Consider the following 17,878-nt stretch of genomic DNA (forward strand, 5'->3'; position numbering starts at 1 on the left):
ATTAAAAATAACTTTAGAAGGTTAAATTTAAAATTTAATTTAAGTTTATTGAGAAATGATAATAAAATGAATATTGAGAAATGATAATAAAATGAATATTTTGTTTTTCCTTTTTTTTTAAAAAATAATAAAACATACAAAGTTTATAAATATCCGAGAATATGACAAATCCTACTAGGTGTCTGTTAGATGTCTTACAATATATTTTGGTTTATTCTTTTATATTTGAAAATAATTTTTTTCATTAAAATGAAGGTGATTGAAGTGGATTTGATATCTATTACTTCTAGGGGTGAGCATGATAGATCGAAAAATCTAGTCGATCGACCAAACCAAATCAAACTCAGTCAGTCAAAAAACGAGAGGGTTCGGTCAGGTCGATTTCGAAAAGTATCAAATTGATAATTTCAAAAAGTATTTTTAAGTGTTAAATTAATCAAGCCTTACTCATCGGTGTCGTTATCAATTCGACACTTTATTAAATTGACTATGGTGAGTTTGTGGTCAGTTTTGACTCGAGCCGATCTGATCACTCCTAATTATTTTTATCAATCACTTTATTGATCAACATCTAATAACTTTTAAATTAAATTGATAAAAACAATGTTGTTCCCTTAGCTTCTTTAGTGAAAGTGTACCGTTTCTATCGCATCAATCGATTGCAAAATGTCGTTTCATACGAGTTAGCTCGTCGGGTAACGAATCAAACTTAGTATGCTTGTTCGCATGAGAAATTTTGGGTCTATCATCTTGTTGACAATGATAAGAATTTTTTATTATTTTTTCTATTTTTTTGTATTTCTACAAGAAAATAAAACAAAAAGAGAAAGATGAAAGATGAAAGATGAATTGACTTCAAAAAATTAAGAAAAAGAAAAAGGACTACATTGAAAAAATTATTGCAGATAGGGACCAGTGAGTAAATTTCAGCCCTTAAAAGGGGAAAGAAAGTGCCAAAGTGCCAAGTGGAACGTTAGAGAAGAATGTTTGAAATGGGCCTGGCCCACTTAATTTGAAGCCCTAAGAATATAAAGGGGGCCTGTATGGCAATAGGCACAAGTTGACTCCGTGACCAAACAGCTTTGGTATTTTTTGCTCCTATCCCGGATTAGGGTTAACTCTTCCGACTAACAAATTTTGTAAGGCGCCAACTGAAAACTCCCCGCAATTTCTCACTTCTCACTACACCTTTAACAACAACAAACAGGTAAAAAGCAACTCACCATTTTTCTTTTCCCTCATTGAAATTTCTCCTTCAAAATCTTCCATTGCACTTCTTCTATCCTCCTCTTTGCCATCGGACAATGCTGCTGTTGCACTGTAAGGATTTTTAGTGTTTTTGTGATATGAAAACGTTCTGGCATTGTATTGTATGTGATCGAATCCTTCGAAACTAGAAGATGAGTTTGTCAATGATCACGTTAAGTTGTATTCTGTTGGAGAGGATTTGGATTTCTGAATTCTGAAATGGACTCGATTCTGATGGATTTTTTGGGAGATTTTGTGCAGGCTGGGTTTCGTGGAGATAACGTAGATGTTACTTCTGGCAATGAGTGCTGATTTTTACTTTTGATTTCATATGTATTGAGTATGACGTAGACATTCTTTGACTCTTAATGCCTGCAGCTGCTTTGTGATCCTCGATTGAATTGTCTTGCATGTTAATGTGCAGTGCTTATGACTTTTAGTGGTTTATTGCATCTGTCAAAGTATTACCAATTGCAACGGCCAATTTTTGTTTCGAATGTGGTGTGAAAATCGTTTCAAATCTACCAAGAGATCGGCAAAGAGTCCATAGGCCATATGAAGTTCTTTCCTTTTCCTGATAATTCAATGAATTGTTTTTCAATCTTGAATGTTTTGCTTCTCTCTTGCCCTTACTCTTGAGCATATTTAAAACTTAATAGTGAAGTTCTCGTATCAAGCTCCTCTCTTTCTCTGAAATTCAGCATTTTAGGTTCTAATGAATGCCTAGGTAGACATTTTTGCAAAGGGAAGAGGCTAATGTAGTATTGTTCTTTTCCCTTCCATGTGGTTATAATTATGAATAATATATTTATGAGTTTTTGCAACTCACTGGATGAGTAATCTTAAAAAGACTCTTTATGATTTCTAGAAAAAGGAGAATGGGTAGCCAAACTATTCCAAGCCATGAGCGCTCCCGAACATATTGGACACCAGTAATGGAACGTTACTTTATTGATCTTATGTTGGAGCAGCTTCATAGAGGGAACAGGAGTGGGCACACTTTCAACAAGCAGGCATGGACAGACATGCTCACGATGTTCAATACAAAATTTGGATCTCAGTATGATAAAGATGTATTGAAGAGTCGCTATACAAATTTGTGGAAGCAATTCAACGATGTAAAGAATTTACTAGGTCATAGTGGTTTTTCCTGGGATGAAGGTCGACAAATGGTAATAGCTGATGACTATGTATGGGACATTTACATCAAGGTGAAAAAATTTATTCATGAAGAATTAATCTGAAGTTTGATGATGATATGCCATTATTTTAAATGACAGCATAATTTGTAGGCTCATCCCGATGCACGATCCTACAAAACTAAAGCAGTACTGAATTTTAGTGATTTATGCCTGATATATGGATACACTAATGCTGATGGAAGATACAGTCGATCAAGTCATGATATAGACTTTGACGATGAAGTCCAAGCTGTAAATGCAGGTAAAACTTTTTTGCTGTTATTAACTCGTGTTAAGTTAAACCCTTATGTAATGGCTCTCCCTTCCCCATCTTTTCAATAGAATATACTTTAGTGGTGGACAGAGTTGACTATCATATATAATAAGGAACTTGCTCTCAATTTTCAGGTGATACCATGGGTTGCCTAGCACCTCCTGATCGTCCGAGGACAGATTGGACTCTAGAAATGGATCGGTATTTCATTGAGCTTATGCTGGGTCAAATAGGAAGAGGCAATAAGACGTCTAATACATTCAATAAGCATGCATGGACTGATATGCTTGCACTGTTTAATGCTAAATTTGGTCCTCAACATGGTAAAAGGGTGTTAAGGCACCGATATAAGAAACTATGGAAATACTACAGTGATATTATGAATCTACTTCAACAAAATGGATTTTGCTGGGATGAAGTACAGCAAATGGTGGTTGCGGCTGATGATATTTGGGATGCTTATGTTAAGGTGCCTCATCATTTGTTGTTAAAACATAAGAATATCTTCTTTTTTTCCACGCTTATTACTTTTATTACAGTATTCTAACTGACGTTCATCGAATGCAGACACACCCATTTGCACGAAGCTATAGAATGAAACCCTTGCCAAACTACTATGACTTGGTTCTCATATATGGGAATGTAATTGATAATGAGAACCAGAATCATTTGCAACTAGATAAAAACATTCAAGACCACATATCAGAGGTAAAGGGTGGTGAGTCACAAGTTCTTTACAAACATCTTGGTCTATAAAGCTATTTAACCAATCAAAACCTTGCAGTGAAGATTACCGAAAGAAAAGGAATCTAATCAATGCTTATCAACATGCTATATACGATTGGAATGTAGTCATTTATCTTTTTGCTTTCTTCATAAACTCGGTAGGTGAACTTTTTAGTTCTGCTGGTAGTTTTAGAAATTTTTTATGGACAGTATTGAACTTTTTCCCTTCTGTTCTGTCTGTAGCTAAAAAATGCGCCTGAATTTAGTCATATAATGAATAAACGATCTTCATCCACTGACTCCGTAGACATATTAAAAATATTATGCACCTACAGGAGAATCAAATGAGAACCAAATGGCAACTGTCAGCGATCGTACAAGAACATATTGGACGCCCCCAATGGATCGTTACCTCATAGACCTGCTATTAGAACAGGTGCATAGGGGCAATAAAATAGGTCAGACATTTGTTAGTCATGCTTGGATTGACATGGTTACTGCTTTTAATGCCCAATTCAGAGCTCACCATGACAAGGATGTGCTGAAAAATCGATACAAACATTTGAGACGGTTGTATAATGAAATAAAGATTCTTCTCGAACAGAGAGGATTTTCGTGGGATGAAAACCGTGAAATTGTTACTGCAGATGATCATGTTTGGGATGCTTATACGAAGGTTTTCACCCACTTAATTGTTTGACGGTTTCCTTTTTTTTTACTCCTTTCCCTTTTGTGCTTATGTATTGAATGCACAGGATCACCCTGATGCCCGATCATACAGAGTTAAAACTGTACCAAGCTATCACAAGTTGTGCTTTATATTTGGTGAAGAAAGTTCTGATAGAAGATATAGCCGTTTGGCCCATGATACCCATCCCAGTAATGGAGCACCTGTTCTGATGACTGGTATGTATAATTAGTGATATCATCTAAATTATGGGTTCTTTTGCTTGGAGATTCATAAAATATGTTCCTTCAATAATTTGTCTTTTTATTTTGTAGATGAAAAGAAAAATAATGAAGTTTCTGCTGGACCTTTACCCATGATAGATTGGACACCACAGATGGATCGCTCTTTTATTGATCTCATGCTCGAACAACTGCAAGAAGGAAATACCTTTGGTCAAGCATTTAGTGAGCAAGCATGGACTCACATGATTGTATCATTCAATGAGAGGTTCAAACTTCAATGTGACAGATATGTTCTAGAAGATCGTTATTTCTGGTGGATGAAGCAATACAGCGACATCTACAATCTTCTCGATCACAATGGGTTCGTGTGGAATGAATCTCAACAATTGATTACTGCCGAGGATAATCTCTGGGAAGCTTATGCAAAGGTAATTTAATTTACCAAATTACAATATCGAAAACATTTAACTTAAGGTAGCAAATCTCTGAACTGTGATTGTAGTGTTGATTCTCAGATTAAGGGCCGACCTTGTTTGGAATAATTTTCCAAATGCTTAAAAAAGTCACTCTGAACTAGTTCTAAGAGGCTTTACTCAGAGAACAGAATATCTGTTTTAGTATCCTTTCTAAGTTACATGAAAGGATAGTTAGCTAAGAAGTTCATTGTTGTTACCTATAAATAAGACACGATCTTTTGAACATTTTGCAGGAGCATCCAGATACCCTCTTGTACAAAGACAAATTCCTAGGCTACTATACCGATTTGTGCAAGATTTTTGGGAACATATTAGACAGAGGAGTTAACGGTCAGTGTACGGGTGAAACCAACAATGGAAATTTGGAGATAAAGGTGGATGGAAATGAACACCTACTACTGAAGTCAAGAGAGACTCAAATTTCTCAACAGAGAAAGCGTCCTGCAGACATAATATCATTGGACAGAGAGCTGTCGAAGAAAGTGGATAGAACCGAGAACGACGTGCAGAAAGCTATCTCTGAGATGGCAGGTGTTGTCTCAAAATTGGTGAACATGAAACAGCAACATAACTATAAAGCAGTGGAAGGCGCCATTGATGCTCTTCAAGCTATACCAGACATTGATGATGAACTAATGTTAGATGCTTGTGATCTATTAGAAGATGAAAGGAAGGCTAAAACATTTGTGGCTTTGGATGCAACCTTGCGAAAAAAGTGGTTACTAAGAAAGCTTCGTTATCAAGCCACTTCCTTACAGTAACTAGTAAGTATTTTGCTAACTTCCAACTAAGTTTACTGAGTAAAAAAATGATTTTTGTTTGTTGTTTCTTATATTGTTGTATGGTTTCATCCACCTCTCCCTGACTGGTTGATAATCATGTAGTTATAAGTGATTGAAGTTAACTTTTTACCTTAAACGTTTGCTTTAACGGTGTACATGATGGAGTATAAAATGGAAAAGGTTTTAGACTTTAAGTTGGCTTAGCCTGAGTTTAGTTCAATCTATCGTGGTCACTTACTTGATTTAATATTCTATAAATTTTTGGTTAAGTAGATTATCATGTGAGATTAGTTAATGTATGGATAAACTAATCTTGACCATTCATGAATTAAAAGAAAAGTTATGTTACACATCATATATCCTCTTTCTTTATTAGGTAAGAGATTTGTTTTAGAATTTTCATATCGGTAACCCATATGTTTGAAGTTTGGGAGAAATTAGAGGTGTCAAGTTTTTTGTTTTCTTATCCATCTCTTCCGCAAGCTTTCATTTTCATCAAATTGCAATTAGAGATGTTCAACGACTGGGAATTTTGAGGTTCCAAGTTAACTTTGTTGACAATTAAACAAATTGATGATTCCTTAGCAAGTTACTAAGAAATTGTCCGTAAAAACAGTTTGTTTTGATACTTGAAAAAGTGGAGGCGTAATATGTTAGTAGTTTCTAAGGGTGAGCATGATAGATCAAAAGATGAGTCGACCAACTATGTTGGAAAATTATAAATTGGCAAAGTTCAAAATATTTTTAAAGAGTTTAACCGACTAAGTTTGACTCTTCGACAGTCAGGATTGGTTTGAACATTTGTCGAAAAACCAACCCCAACCAACGCTCAATCCACAACTCTTAAAGCCTATCACTCAGATTGTCAGGGCAAAATCCCACAATAACAAGTAATTCTCAAATTGCGTCATATACCAATACTATTATGATATTGTTATAAAAACATGAAAAGAGATGAAGTAAATACAAGTTTCACTCATACACCGTACCAATACAATTTGGACAAGCCTCTATGACGGTAAACGTATGTACATCTTCTGTTCATTTTCTTTTCTTTTCTTTTCTTTTTCTACCTCTAATATTTAACTGCTACAAATTTTTCCCCATCAGCTCCACGTTTTAGGCAGCAACAAGCTTTTGGATATCCTTCTGAAAAAACGTAAAAATTGTAATCAGAATAGCACAAGTTTAAGGGAAGCTTTTACCAACTGAAAAAAGCACTTATTTAGCTTGGTTGGCTATGAATACATAGTTCATGACTTAAAAACTATGTTTTAATGTCAAAGAAAGGAGTATATGCTAATTTCTACTGAACTCATATTGGAAAAAGTAACGTTTTAGATTTACCACTCCAAAAATTCTTTATATAGAGTTTCAGTCTACCTATTCATGATTATTGCAGACCTACTTTCATCAAGATAAAATTATTTCCATCTTTTCTTTGGGTTGATGCAATTTGAATTTGGTATTTTATAGTATAGTATTCATGAAGGTTCAAATTCCATGTTCAATTCGTATAGTTGTTTGCACTAGGGGAGGAGTGGGTGGACCGATACTCAATGATGACAAATAATGTTTTGAAAAAGTTAATTTGGAAAGTTGAAGAACACAATTTAATAGCTAAAACAGCTGAAGCTTGCAGCGAAAATTCAAAATGGTGCACCTAAAAAGAAGTAGAAAGAAGGGAAGAAAAAACAGCCCTACCTCAATTTGAAAAGGCGATGTTGTTGGTGGGTATCTCTCAACAACTTTACCATTTTTGTCCACCAAAAATTTCTCAAAGTTCCATTTGATAAGATCACCTAAAAACCCTCCAGCACTTGATTTAAGAAACTGATATACTGGGGCAGTATTTGGACCATTGACATCAACCTGATATGCAGCAATTCTGTCACTATTTTGCTAAACAGTAATAGCATGTGTATGAGTGATTCTAAAAGCGTTAAAATTATTTTGTATCATTTTCAAAATTAAACTTTTAATTTATATAGTGATTGGTTTAACAATTTCAAAATCAGTTCCAAACATGCACGTTTCGTGATAATATGTGTAGTCAGTTTACCTTGTCAAAAATTGGGAACTCGGCCTTGAACCTTGAGCAGGCAAACTGCTTGATTTCTGGATTGGACCCAGGTTCTTGGCCCCCAAATTGGTTGCAAGGAAAAGCCAAAACCTCTAGCCCTGCCCTCCCAAACAAACACACATACATACATAAGAACGTGATGATAAACAATGTCAACAATTCGTTTCTTAACCAAACACAAATCTCCATACTCTATTTCTTTTGGCTGAACCTGATATATTCATCTTGGATTCAACTGAAATCTAAACGAAAGTTAACCAAATAACATATGAGTAAATCAAGTTAATATGATGCCTGAACCAATATCAGTTCTCCAGAAGTTCAATCTTGCACAGCCCCAAAGGAATTAAGGTTTTCATCATCCAATTCTCTTTACTAGGATTGAAATAATTTTTTGAGTGCTTAAGAACTCTTTTCTTACCATCTATAAAAGCCCTTTTGTAAGTACTTGAAAAGTCATTTTACATAACCGGTGATTCGAGGATATGAACCCCCCCCCCCCCCCCCCCACATTGGGAGATGCAATCTTGTCCTAGAATTGCAGTAACCATCTTATAAGCTAAAGAAAGCTACACAATCATTTGATGAAACGAAAAATAGAAAAATATATCAGATTAGCCTGTTCAAGTAATTTGTTAGGTGTCTTTGGCGTGGTAGTAGATAATGCAACCCATACCAAAGCATTTTCATACCTTGAGCTTTGTATTTCTCATACAAGTGTGACAGTTCTGAGTAGTTTGCAGTAGTCAAGCCACTGTCATAACAAAAGAAATTCTGGATTAAACTATTGACATATAAATTCTTCAAGAAACTCAATTGCATAATTTAAAGCTAAGTATCTACTATCTAGTGTAACCAAAGTTATGTAGTTTGAATACCATCTAGATGCAACGTTTACTATCAGAAGAACCTTCCCTTTGAACTTGTTCAGTGAAACACCTTTGCCATCAATATCCTGCACCAGAAAACATTCCTTACATGTCTCAAGCATTCTAAAGAAATCCATTTTCAAAATTTCAATTAAGCCTCCCAACACATTCAGATTTACAACTTTCCACAACGGTGGCCATATGCCATATGTGCTAAAAAATTTATTCGAATTTTAAAGTCTATTATGTAAAGGTGTGACTGTTAAGTGTTTTTATGTGCAAAAAGAGTACTTTTAAACATTGAGAAAGTGGTTCCCAATAGAACTGAAGTTACAATATAATCATTCAAAATCTCTAATTAACACCATGTTTAAATCAACTCATATACCACAAAAGCTTGAGCAAAGATAATATATCAGAAAGCATATACTCTTAAACAGCATCGGAGCTTCTTTACTCCTTTCGTATGAAAACAATGACCAAAAAAACAAGCAAATTCCCAGATTAACAACAGTTCATCTTAAACTCTGGCTGAATTATATCTACATATACTCAGAGAAACAAACAGTAGATCAACTTCACCAGAACAATTTTGAAGAATAGACAGTAAGAAGAAAAAAGAATAAAAACCTTAACAGTGAAATCGTAAATACTCTTCTCCGTAGCAGCTCTAGCAGAAACACCAGAAAATCGAGCTTTCGAAAACACCCCACGAGAAATTGAGGACTGCATAGTCAAATTATGGCGCAGAAAAGGCGATTTGGAAGCTGCAAGCGAGGATTTGAGTGAAGGAATCAAGTTAGCGGCCATGGAAGGCCATGAAGCAAAGGAATAGCAGAAACGTGTTGAGGTTTTCGAGCAGACATAGATTGGAGCTGGGAAAGTAGCGGATAAAGACATGGAATCTCCTTGAATGAAGTGTGATTGAGAATTGGAGGATGGGAAGTTGGTGTGTGATAGATTTTACAGAGCGTTTATGGAGATGATGAAGAATAAATAACAGATTGCGACTAACTATGTGAATGGCACATTTCTCTAAGTTCATAACAAAACAATGGTTTAGATGTGGAAGATGTGGTTACACGTGGTATTGTGTAGATTATTTTAATTCTTATGAACCAAAAACATTCATTAATTTATTTTCAAACCAACAACAATAATAATAAGGGTAATAATAATGTTTGCGGCTGTGGTGGTGAGCCATTGATGGTTAGGAGGTCCACTTTATGCTATTTACATACACTATGTATTAAAAATAAGAGAATAGAGCTTCCCAACTTCATCTCTACTCAATTTTCTAAATTATAAAAATGAGTTTTTCAAAAATAACAAAAAAAAAATTATCATAATAGAGTTTAAGTTCCAACATTTTCTAAATTTACAAAAGTAACAAATTTAAATGTAAAAATTCTCTTACATCTCTATAATAATTTATGATTACCATCTAATAGTAATTTGATATAACTAATTTTGTCATATTTACAATATGCAAAAAATTTGTGTTTTTTTAAATGTTTTTGTCATTTGATACAATTTTTTCTTAAAAAATGACAAATTTAAAAGCATATTATGGTCAATTACTGGTCATATTTGCCAAATTTGCAATATAAAAAAAATAAGTGTTATGAGCTGATTTTTTTTCTAACTATATTAAAATTTGAATTATGTCAAGAACATAAATTGATAAACTTCTATCATTATCTATCAATGTCTATTATTGATTAAAAAAAACAATCTTAAATTTTGTTATATATTTTTTAATTTTTTTTTATCAAATTTGTTATCTTTTATAAAGTAATATTAATATTGTCACTCTTAAATTTAGGTTAAAGCATTTGTTCTTATATTTTTTCACTGAATTATAAACTCTCATCAATATTTTCTTTTTTATCAACCATTGTTGTAAAGAGAAGTAAGTTTGTATTATTGACTTTATTAGAGGTTAGTTTTTCATTGCGTATTCAATTTCCTATCACGTAGTTATTGTCCTAAAAGCAAGTGATGCGTTCTCCACATTGTTTGTATAAAAGTCAATAAAAGAGGAAAGGTAAATTCACTTACGTTTGATATTTACTTTAGTTTGAAAAGGTTTGGATATATTGAAAGTTTGGAAGTAACAAATAACAACATAAAATTATTAAGAACTGCTTAATTAGTTGCCAGTGTGGTTTAGATTTTATAAAATAAAAGTTAAAAGATAATCTATGTATGGTTATTTTAAAAAACAATAAAATAAATAAAATAAAGAAACAATATTAGATTCCTCTCCAAACATGTTAAAATAAGCTTAATTGACATAGTGTATAGCATGTGAAGTTTGAAGTTTTAAATGTAATAATCAAAAATAAAGAAGAAGAAAGTTAAATAATAAACATAAATCAAAATATGAAAAATAAAAGGTAAATAAATAAACGAAAATTGAAAAAATAAACTATAGTTTTTTGGAAAAGAGAAAGTAAATATATTGGAAAAGCACCAAGTGTGAAGGTGGATTTTCTACAAACACCATGTAAAATATAGAAGAGAATTCGAATAGATTGAAAAAAAAAAAAAAACAAAAGAAAAACTATGAAAGCATCATGAGTTTTTTCTACATTTAAAAAAAAAAAAGAAGCAAAATATGTTAGTATTTTCTAAAGGAATTTTTGTACAAATAGCGAAAAGATTTATGAAAATAAAATTTGTAAAATGCAATTTTTAAAGTGATGATCATTTAATAACTTACGATGAACGTCCAATGACCGTATGATATTACTAATTTTGTCGTATTCGCAATATGCAAAAAAAATTGGTAATATTTATTTTTCTGTAAATGTTGGATGAAACTTCTATTTTCTAAATTGTAGAAGTAGCCATTTTAAAATCGAATAACCTGTGACAGCTATTTAATAACCCTCTAATTGTTGTTTAATATATCTAATTGTCAAATTTATTTAGTGCACAATTTTATTTTTTGTTACTCTATTCGAACTTGCAATTAAACTCACAAAACTGAGCCCACAAACCTATGGGACAGGCCCAATTCCGGATCAGAAAAAAGTTACTGGGCCAGAATAAACCGGCTGGCCCAGGGCCCACGTTACGCTTTATAGATTCAGTGCAGAAATAATAATGATAATAATTAATTTTGTAAACAAGTGCATAAATAATTATTGAATTTTATTTCTGAAAGTATTTAATTTAATTTGGATTCGGCCTTCCCAAAACAATAAGGAAAGACACGAAATCCTAAAATGGAAGAGATTTTAATTACCAAAAGGAAAAAAAAAGAGATTTGTAATTATTACAAAATTAAGAAAAGAAAAGAGAGGAATTTTTTTGGCTAATAAAAAATAAAAAGAAAAAAGAAAAAAGAAATAAAAAGAAAAAGAAAAAAGAAAAAAGAAAAAGAATAACGGCAACAATAAGGGTTTCTTTGGTGCTCGCGTTTCTCCTCACTCACCCCATTTTCTCTTTGCAGCTGCGAAGAGATACAGAGAGAGAGACGCAGGTAGAGATAGAATCCCACTCTGTCTCTATCTGTCGAAATTAATCTCCAAAATCCAACATCCTCCATTTCCAATCCTCTCTTTTTTCTCCGCCTCCATCGTTTCTACCTCTTTCTCTCTCTAAATCTACCTTTTTTCTTCTCTCATCCCTCTCTGTTCCGTTCAACAATCGGATTGCATCGCTGGAGTTATGCAGGCAGATCAGACGGTGATAAGTTTGAGACCAGGTGGTGGCGGTGGCCTTCGTGGAAGCAGATTTGTTACTCCTCGCTTCGATTCCTCCTCCGCCGACTCTTCGTCTCTTCGTCCACATGGCGGCGTTGCTTCAATCCTCAAGGTCGAATTTTATCACTTTTTATTTTGTAAATAGCGTTAGGGATATGGTTTTCTTGGTATATGTATATGTGTACGGATTACTTTTTGGGGTTTTTATGGTGTCTTTGTGTTATTTTTATTGATTTGGATGCGTGGATTTGTTTTTATAGATCTGGAATCTACGAAAGTGTTATCTTTTTCCCGTTTTGAGGTTCTTTTCACTTTGGGTTTTACCTTCCTGTTGTTGACGTCTCTTTGTTTTTTTTCAACTATCCTGATTGGAGTGCCAATTGGGATCAGCCTGAAATTGTTAAGTTTTGAGGAATGTTTGGTTATTGACATCTTTTTTTGCAGTCTGAATGTTAACGATTTTAGTTGATATCAGATTGTAACCTATGGGGTTTATGTTGATGGTCGGGATTTTTTTTCTCTATAAAGTGATTTTGTCCTAATTCTTGTCAGGGCACTCAAGTACGTGTACCTGATGTAAATATGGACATAGAATATGATGTAGGATTTTAGGTGGGCATAGCTTGAGTTAACGATGCCCATAAAGAGACTACATTACATATAAATTTTCAAAACTTCAATCGATTGGTAAATGCAGCGTGATAATAGGATTTGGGGCATTGATTTTGGTCAGGAAAAGTGGCTTCTGTGTGTCAAAAACTAGATGTTTAAAGTAGCATTGCATTTCTTATAAAAAAATAAATAAGCAAAATAGCATTGCTATTTCTCATTTCTAAAAGAACTAAAAACTATGTTTCATATATAGACATCGGAACCACCATGAGTAGGAGAGGTAATCGAAGAGGCAAATTGTATTATAGATACTTTTGGTGTCATGCATTCAAACCACGATGCTAACCATTGTACAAGGTTTCATGGCTAAATGTTGTACAGTCAGGTTGTGGTTCGGGGGCACTTGTGATTATAAATATAAGATGGGGGCATGAGAAGTTCTCTATATTGCTTTACAAATGTCTAGTAGTTCATTTGTCTATAGGCCTGAGAAATTTCTTTTTCTTACAATTTTTATGATTTGTTTGATTACATATTAATCTAATCATTGTATTCTGTAAACTTGTTTTAGACTGGCGATCTACGGTTTGAAGGTCGTGAGCGAATCCAATACACCCGAGACCAGCTTCTTCAGCTTAGAGAGGTATTTGTTCATTTGTCTATCTCCAACCCTTGTTTGGTTGGTGGATGGCTAATGCTTGTTGTTGGTGGAGATTAAACTAGTATATCTTTTTTGATGTCATATTTAATTAAATCTGTGGTGTTGCTTGGGTAATGATTGTCATCATATGCATTGTTCACATGTAAAGATAGTTAATTAACATATATTTATTCTCAGGTTGCAACAGTTCCCGAAGATATCTTGAAAGTCAAACTAGAAGTTGAGTCTGAGATAGGTGGGGAGGATCAAACATGGAACCGTGCTGAAAGCAATGTGAGTTCAATGGTTTTTTTTTTTTTTTTTTGCTTCCAGAAGTTATTGATCTGACATCATACACACCCGTGAATCATCCATTTACTTCCTACTTTCCATTGTGCACACGCTCTTATATCCTTGCTTGAACTTCAATGACACATGTTCCTATTTTCTTCAGCCGCAATCGCAATCTCAAAGCCGTTACTTTGAGCCAGACAATCGAGATTGGCGTGGCCGATCTGGGCAGGTTCCGGGCTCCACGGAGGAAGGCTCTTGGGATGCAAATAAGGATTTGTCTGGACAATCTGAGTCAAGGTTCCAAGACTCGAATAATAGAACTCAAGTTTCTGGTAACCAAGGGGTAATAATTTCCTATAAATTTACTTAACCTAACCTATATTGAAATCATAAGAATGCATTTTTTATTATTTTTTTCATTTCAGAAGTAGGATAGATATCAATTTGTTACTATGTATACCCATACTCGTAATGATCTATTTCTTTTTGGATATTAGATGATGTGAAGGTATATTATGGGATCCTCTATCTATTCCATTCACGAAAGTTTTACATTCGACATTAGTTTTTGAATGAGCCCCTTTCTCTGTTGATGTATTTCTCCTGGCTCTTGGTCGGTCTTATTTTTTCTGTGCAAACAGGTTGGTACACCTGCTCTTATCAAGGCTGAAGTTCCTTGGTCAGTTAGAAGAGGTAATATCTCAGACAAGGAACGGGTTTTGAAGACAGTTAAAGGGTAACTATTATTCACTCTATTTATTATTTCCCAACATTTCATGGAACATTGGAATTAACTTTAGTATTTTTCTGTTTCCCTTTTTTGCAGTATACTTAATAAATTGACTCCGGAAAAGTTTGATTTACTCAAAGGTCAACTGATTGACTCTGGAATTACATCTGCTGATATTTTGAAGGTTCCTACTAATGCGCTTTGCGTATTTATTTCTATACTTTTATTAGATAGATAATGGAGTAACGTAATTGAAGTTATGGAATGTAGGATGTCATATCACTTATATTTGAGAAGGCCGTGTTTGAGCCCACATTTTGCCCTATGTATGCACTTCTGTGCTCTGATCTTAACGAGAAGCTTCCTTCATTTGCATCTGATGTGCCTGGAGAGAAAGATGTCACTTTTAAACGAGTTCTCTTAAATATTTGCCAAGAGGCATTTGAAGGTGCTGATAACCTTAGGGCAGAAATCAGGCAGATGACTAGTCCTGAGCAGGAAATGGAAAGAAGAGATAAAGAAAGAATGGTTAAGCTTCGAACTCTGGGAAACATTCGCCTGATAGGTGAGCTTCTAAAACAGAAGATGGTACCTGAAAAGATTGTTCACCATATTGTTCTGGTAATTTTCCGTGCTTGTCCACTTACGTTTTATGTTCTTTCTTCTTAATGGCATGTATTGTTAATTTGATTCTTTTAACAATTCAGGAGCTTTTGGGGCCTGACCCCAAGATATGCCCTGCTGAGGAGAATGTTGAGGCTATTAGTCAGTTTTTTAACACGATAGGTAAGCAACTGGATGAGAGCCCAAAATCTCGGCGGGTCAATGATTTATATTTCAGCCGGTTGAAGGAGCTCACTGCAAACACCCAACTAGCACCTAGGTTGAGATTTATGGTCCGTGATGTTCTTGATTTACGGGCCAATAGCTGGGTTCCTAGACGTGAAGAGGTGAATATTTTTTTAAACTGGTTTACAATTTCTTTGTTCTAGTTACTTTACATGGTGCTCTTATATTGTGTCTTTCTGCAATTTCTTGTTTGTCTGCCATGGCGTATTATCAGTGGTTATATTTGGGTAGCAAATCATGTAACAATATGATTACAAAGTCACCAACACCCTACTTTTCTTTTTGGTCCTTTTTCCTCGTTTATGTTTATGGTAGCCTCTAGTAATGAATGGTTCCATTATATTCGCTATTGAAGATACTATTGTATAGGAAGGAATTTAAAAATGGCGGTTGTGTGGTATGGTGTTATGGAAGATATTATTGTATATGAAGGAATAAAAATGTGGTTGTGTGGTATGGTGTTATTGAAGATATTGTATATGAAGGAATATAAAAATGCAGTTGTGGGGTATGGTGAGTGACCGCATGTTTGTTTCTTATTCAGTGATAATTGAAGGGTTTTATTTTCTCTCTTGTTTTTCTTAACATAATTTGTCATGCCAGTCAACCTGCAAATCTGATGGCTTGTTTCTGGGGTGCAGGTGAAAGCAAAAACCATCACTGAAATTCATACAGAGGCTGAAAAGAATCTAGGGCTTCGTCCAGGTTCAGTTGCAATGATGAGAAATGGCCGTAATGCCGAGGCACTTGGGGGATTAAGCCCTGGTGGTTTTCCTGTTGCCCGACCTGGCTTTGGAGGTATGATGCCTGGAATGCCTGGAGGGAGGAAAATGCCTGGTATGCCTGGATTTGAGTCGGACAATTGGGAAGTTCCTAGATCTCGATCAATGCCAAGGGGCGAGAGTGGAGGTCATACTCAGGCTTCTGCACGTGTCCAATCATCACTAATGGGCAAATCACCTTCCATTAATTCAAAATATTTACCTCAGGGAAGTGGTGGTGTAATTACAGGGAAAACAAGTGCTTTCCTACAAGGTAGTGCTGCGGCATCTCCTGCCCGACCACCAAGTTCCATGCCTGTTGCTCTCAGCCCTAAACCAGTTGCTCCAGTTGCACCTGTCGTATCTTCTCCTCAGAAGCCTGCCGCTCCTGCTGCATCCAACGTAGCTGAACTTCAAAAGAAAACCGTTTCGCTGCTTGAGGAGTACTTCAGTGTACGGATTCTTTATGAAGCCCTACAGTGTGTAGAGGAGCTGAAATCCCCAGCTTATCATCCTGAGGTTGTTAAAAAATCCCTTACCATAGCACTTGAGAAGATTCCGCCACGCGTAGACCCAGTCGTTGAGCTTCTTGAGTACTTGCTTCGCAAGAATGTCTTGACTCCAAAGGATATAGGTACTGGGTGCTATCTATATGGGTCACAGATGGATGATATTGGCATCGATCTGCCAAAAGCGCCAAACAATTTCGGTGAGATTCTCGGGAAGTTGATTTTGATCGGGGGTCTGGATTTCACAGTTGTGAAGGAGATTCTCGAGAAGCTGGAAGATGACTACTTCCAGAAATCCATATTTGATGGTGCTATGAAGACCCTCAAATCTAGTCCTTCTGGAGAAGGAGTTCTCGCAACTCAAAGCGATGAGGTCCAGGCATGTGAAACTTTACTTGCGTGAATTGAGTCATGTGGGATTGATTTCCCATTACGTTTTTGATCAAAACAAATTTTCATTTCATGTTTTACGTTCCGATCGCAAAAAGACAAATAACTGATCATTTATATTGAGTTGTATATTTCTTTTTTTTTTCTCCTTTTTTTTGGGGTTGGGGGGGTTCTATCAAGTATCAACTTTGTTGAGTAATTAGGAGCAAAATTTCTTGCATTTCTCTCGTCCACTCATCGAAGACTTCTCGGGTGGCTTGAGAATAACAGGAATTGATGATATGGGTCCAGTTGTTACATTAGATTTTGAATTTATATGATGTATCCAATACATTGCTTGTTGTACTTTAAGCCCTTATGCGGCCCCTGAGTTTTTCTTCTCAATAATGTCTGTTTGTCTTTCCCCAACTCCCTTATCTTCCTCTCTGTTTTGCATTTTCCTAACATATATTACAGGTAGCTTAACTTATCGTTGAAGTCTGTGATGTTTGTGTTGGATTTTAATTTTAGAATTTAGTGCCATTTTTGTTTTAATTTGAAATATGGCAACATTTCATATCTATCACTCCTACACTCACAGAAGTTATTGATATCTCTACAGTTCTACAGAGTTCCTTTTCTTTCAATGTATCCTTAATTTGCATATTATATCATTGGTTGATGGTTGTACAGTGGAAAGGAAATTTTATTGGTCTGTCTACATGTTTTCCTTTGATGTAAAGATCACATATTTACGCAAAAATGATCAAATATTCACAAAGATATTAATCTATCTTCCTTAGTTTAGAACAATTTTTCTACCATGTTTATATTTATTCTAAAATTTTGA

General features: G+C 34.8%; 3 protein-coding genes and 1 non-coding gene across 5 annotated transcripts; 3 read left to right on the forward strand and 1 right to left on the reverse strand.

Moving 5' to 3' along the window:
* The first annotated feature begins 1,056 nt into the window (after positions 1-1,056).
* Positions 1,057-5,813, forward strand: LOC101212813 (L10-interacting MYB domain-containing protein). 2 transcript variants are annotated; one of them, XM_011655918.2, is made up of 9 exons: positions 1,057-1,207; positions 2,117-2,459; positions 2,541-2,691; positions 2,838-3,172; positions 3,271-3,421; positions 3,765-4,105; positions 4,185-4,335; positions 4,432-4,769; positions 5,051-5,813. In XM_011655918.2, exons 2-9 carry the CDS (start codon positions 2,127-2,129, stop codon positions 5,576-5,578), a joined length of 2,328 nt encoding a protein of 775 aa, XP_011654220.1. In that variant the 5' UTR covers positions 1,057-1,207; positions 2,117-2,126; the 3' UTR covers positions 5,579-5,813. The 2 variants fall into 2 exon arrangements, with proteins under 2 accessions (XP_011654220.1, XP_011654221.1); XM_011655919.2 differs by having other exon boundaries at positions 1,069-1,320.
* Positions 5,814-6,481: 668 nt separating this feature from the next.
* On the reverse strand, positions 6,482-9,652 carry LOC101211107 (probable phospholipid hydroperoxide glutathione peroxidase). Its single transcript, XM_004145445.3, has 6 exons — positions 9,182-9,652; positions 8,561-8,637; positions 8,375-8,436; positions 7,662-7,780; positions 7,304-7,471; positions 6,482-6,748 (listed from the first exon to the last, which is right to left on the reverse strand). The coding sequence occupies exons 1-6, from the start codon at positions 9,449-9,451 to the stop codon at positions 6,719-6,721; spliced, it is 726 nt and encodes a 241-aa protein (XP_004145493.1). The 5' UTR covers positions 9,452-9,652; the 3' UTR covers positions 6,482-6,718.
* Positions 9,653-11,962: 2,310 nt separating this feature from the next.
* On the forward strand, positions 11,963-17,457 carry LOC101211356 (eukaryotic translation initiation factor). Its single transcript, XM_004145446.3, has 9 exons — positions 11,963-12,376; positions 13,448-13,519; positions 13,715-13,810; positions 13,971-14,153; positions 14,452-14,546; positions 14,637-14,724; positions 14,811-15,161; positions 15,248-15,490; positions 16,031-17,457. The coding sequence occupies exons 1-9, from the start codon at positions 12,230-12,232 to the stop codon at positions 17,060-17,062; spliced, it is 2,307 nt and encodes a 768-aa protein (XP_004145494.1). The 5' UTR covers positions 11,963-12,229; the 3' UTR covers positions 17,063-17,457.
* On the forward strand, positions 12,821-12,926 carry LOC116403585. The gene has a single exon (XR_004216390.1). It is a non-coding gene; the product is annotated as a small nucleolar RNA snoR103 (small nucleolar RNA).
* Positions 17,458-17,878: the final 421 nt, after the last annotated feature.

The sequence above is a fragment of the Cucumis sativus genome, chromosome 4 (assembly GCF_000004075.3).
Source record: "Cucumis sativus cultivar 9930 chromosome 4, Cucumber_9930_V3, whole genome shotgun sequence".
In the NCBI taxonomy this organism is placed as follows: domain Eukaryota; kingdom Viridiplantae; phylum Streptophyta; class Magnoliopsida; order Cucurbitales; family Cucurbitaceae; genus Cucumis; species Cucumis sativus.

Bases quoted from the DNA above. Each gene is read 5' to 3' on its own strand.
- LOC101211107 (XM_004145445.3), bottom strand. From the start codon at position 9,451: ATGTCTTTATCCGCTACTTTCCCAGCTCCAATCTATGTCTGCTCGAAA. The intron at 8,638-9,181 runs GTTTTTATTCTT...TTTCTGGTGCAG, and splicing joins TTTACGATTTCACTGTTAAG to GATATTGATGGCAAAGGTGT. The intron at 8,437-8,560 runs GTATTCAAACTA...TTGTTATGACAG, and splicing joins GTAAACGTTGCATCTAGATG to TGGCTTGACTACTGCAAACT.
- LOC101212813 (XM_011655918.2), top strand. From the start codon at position 2,127: ATGGGTAGCCAAACTATTCCAAGCCATGAGCGCTCCCGAACATATTGG. The intron at 2,692-2,837 runs GTAAAACTTTTT...CTCAATTTTCAG, and splicing joins AGTCCAAGCTGTAAATGCAG to GTGATACCATGGGTTGCCTA. The intron at 3,173-3,270 runs GTGCCTCATCAT...CATCGAATGCAG, and splicing joins TTTGGGATGCTTATGTTAAG to ACACACCCATTTGCACGAAG.
- LOC101211356 (XM_004145446.3), top strand. From the start codon at position 12,230: ATGCAGGCAGATCAGACGGTGATAAGTTTGAGACCAGGTGGTGGCGGT. The intron at 12,377-13,447 runs GTCGAATTTTAT...AACTTGTTTTAG, and splicing joins GCGTTGCTTCAATCCTCAAG to ACTGGCGATCTACGGTTTGA. The intron at 15,491-16,030 runs GTGAATATTTTT...TCTGGGGTGCAG, and splicing joins GGGTTCCTAGACGTGAAGAG to GTGAAAGCAAAAACCATCAC.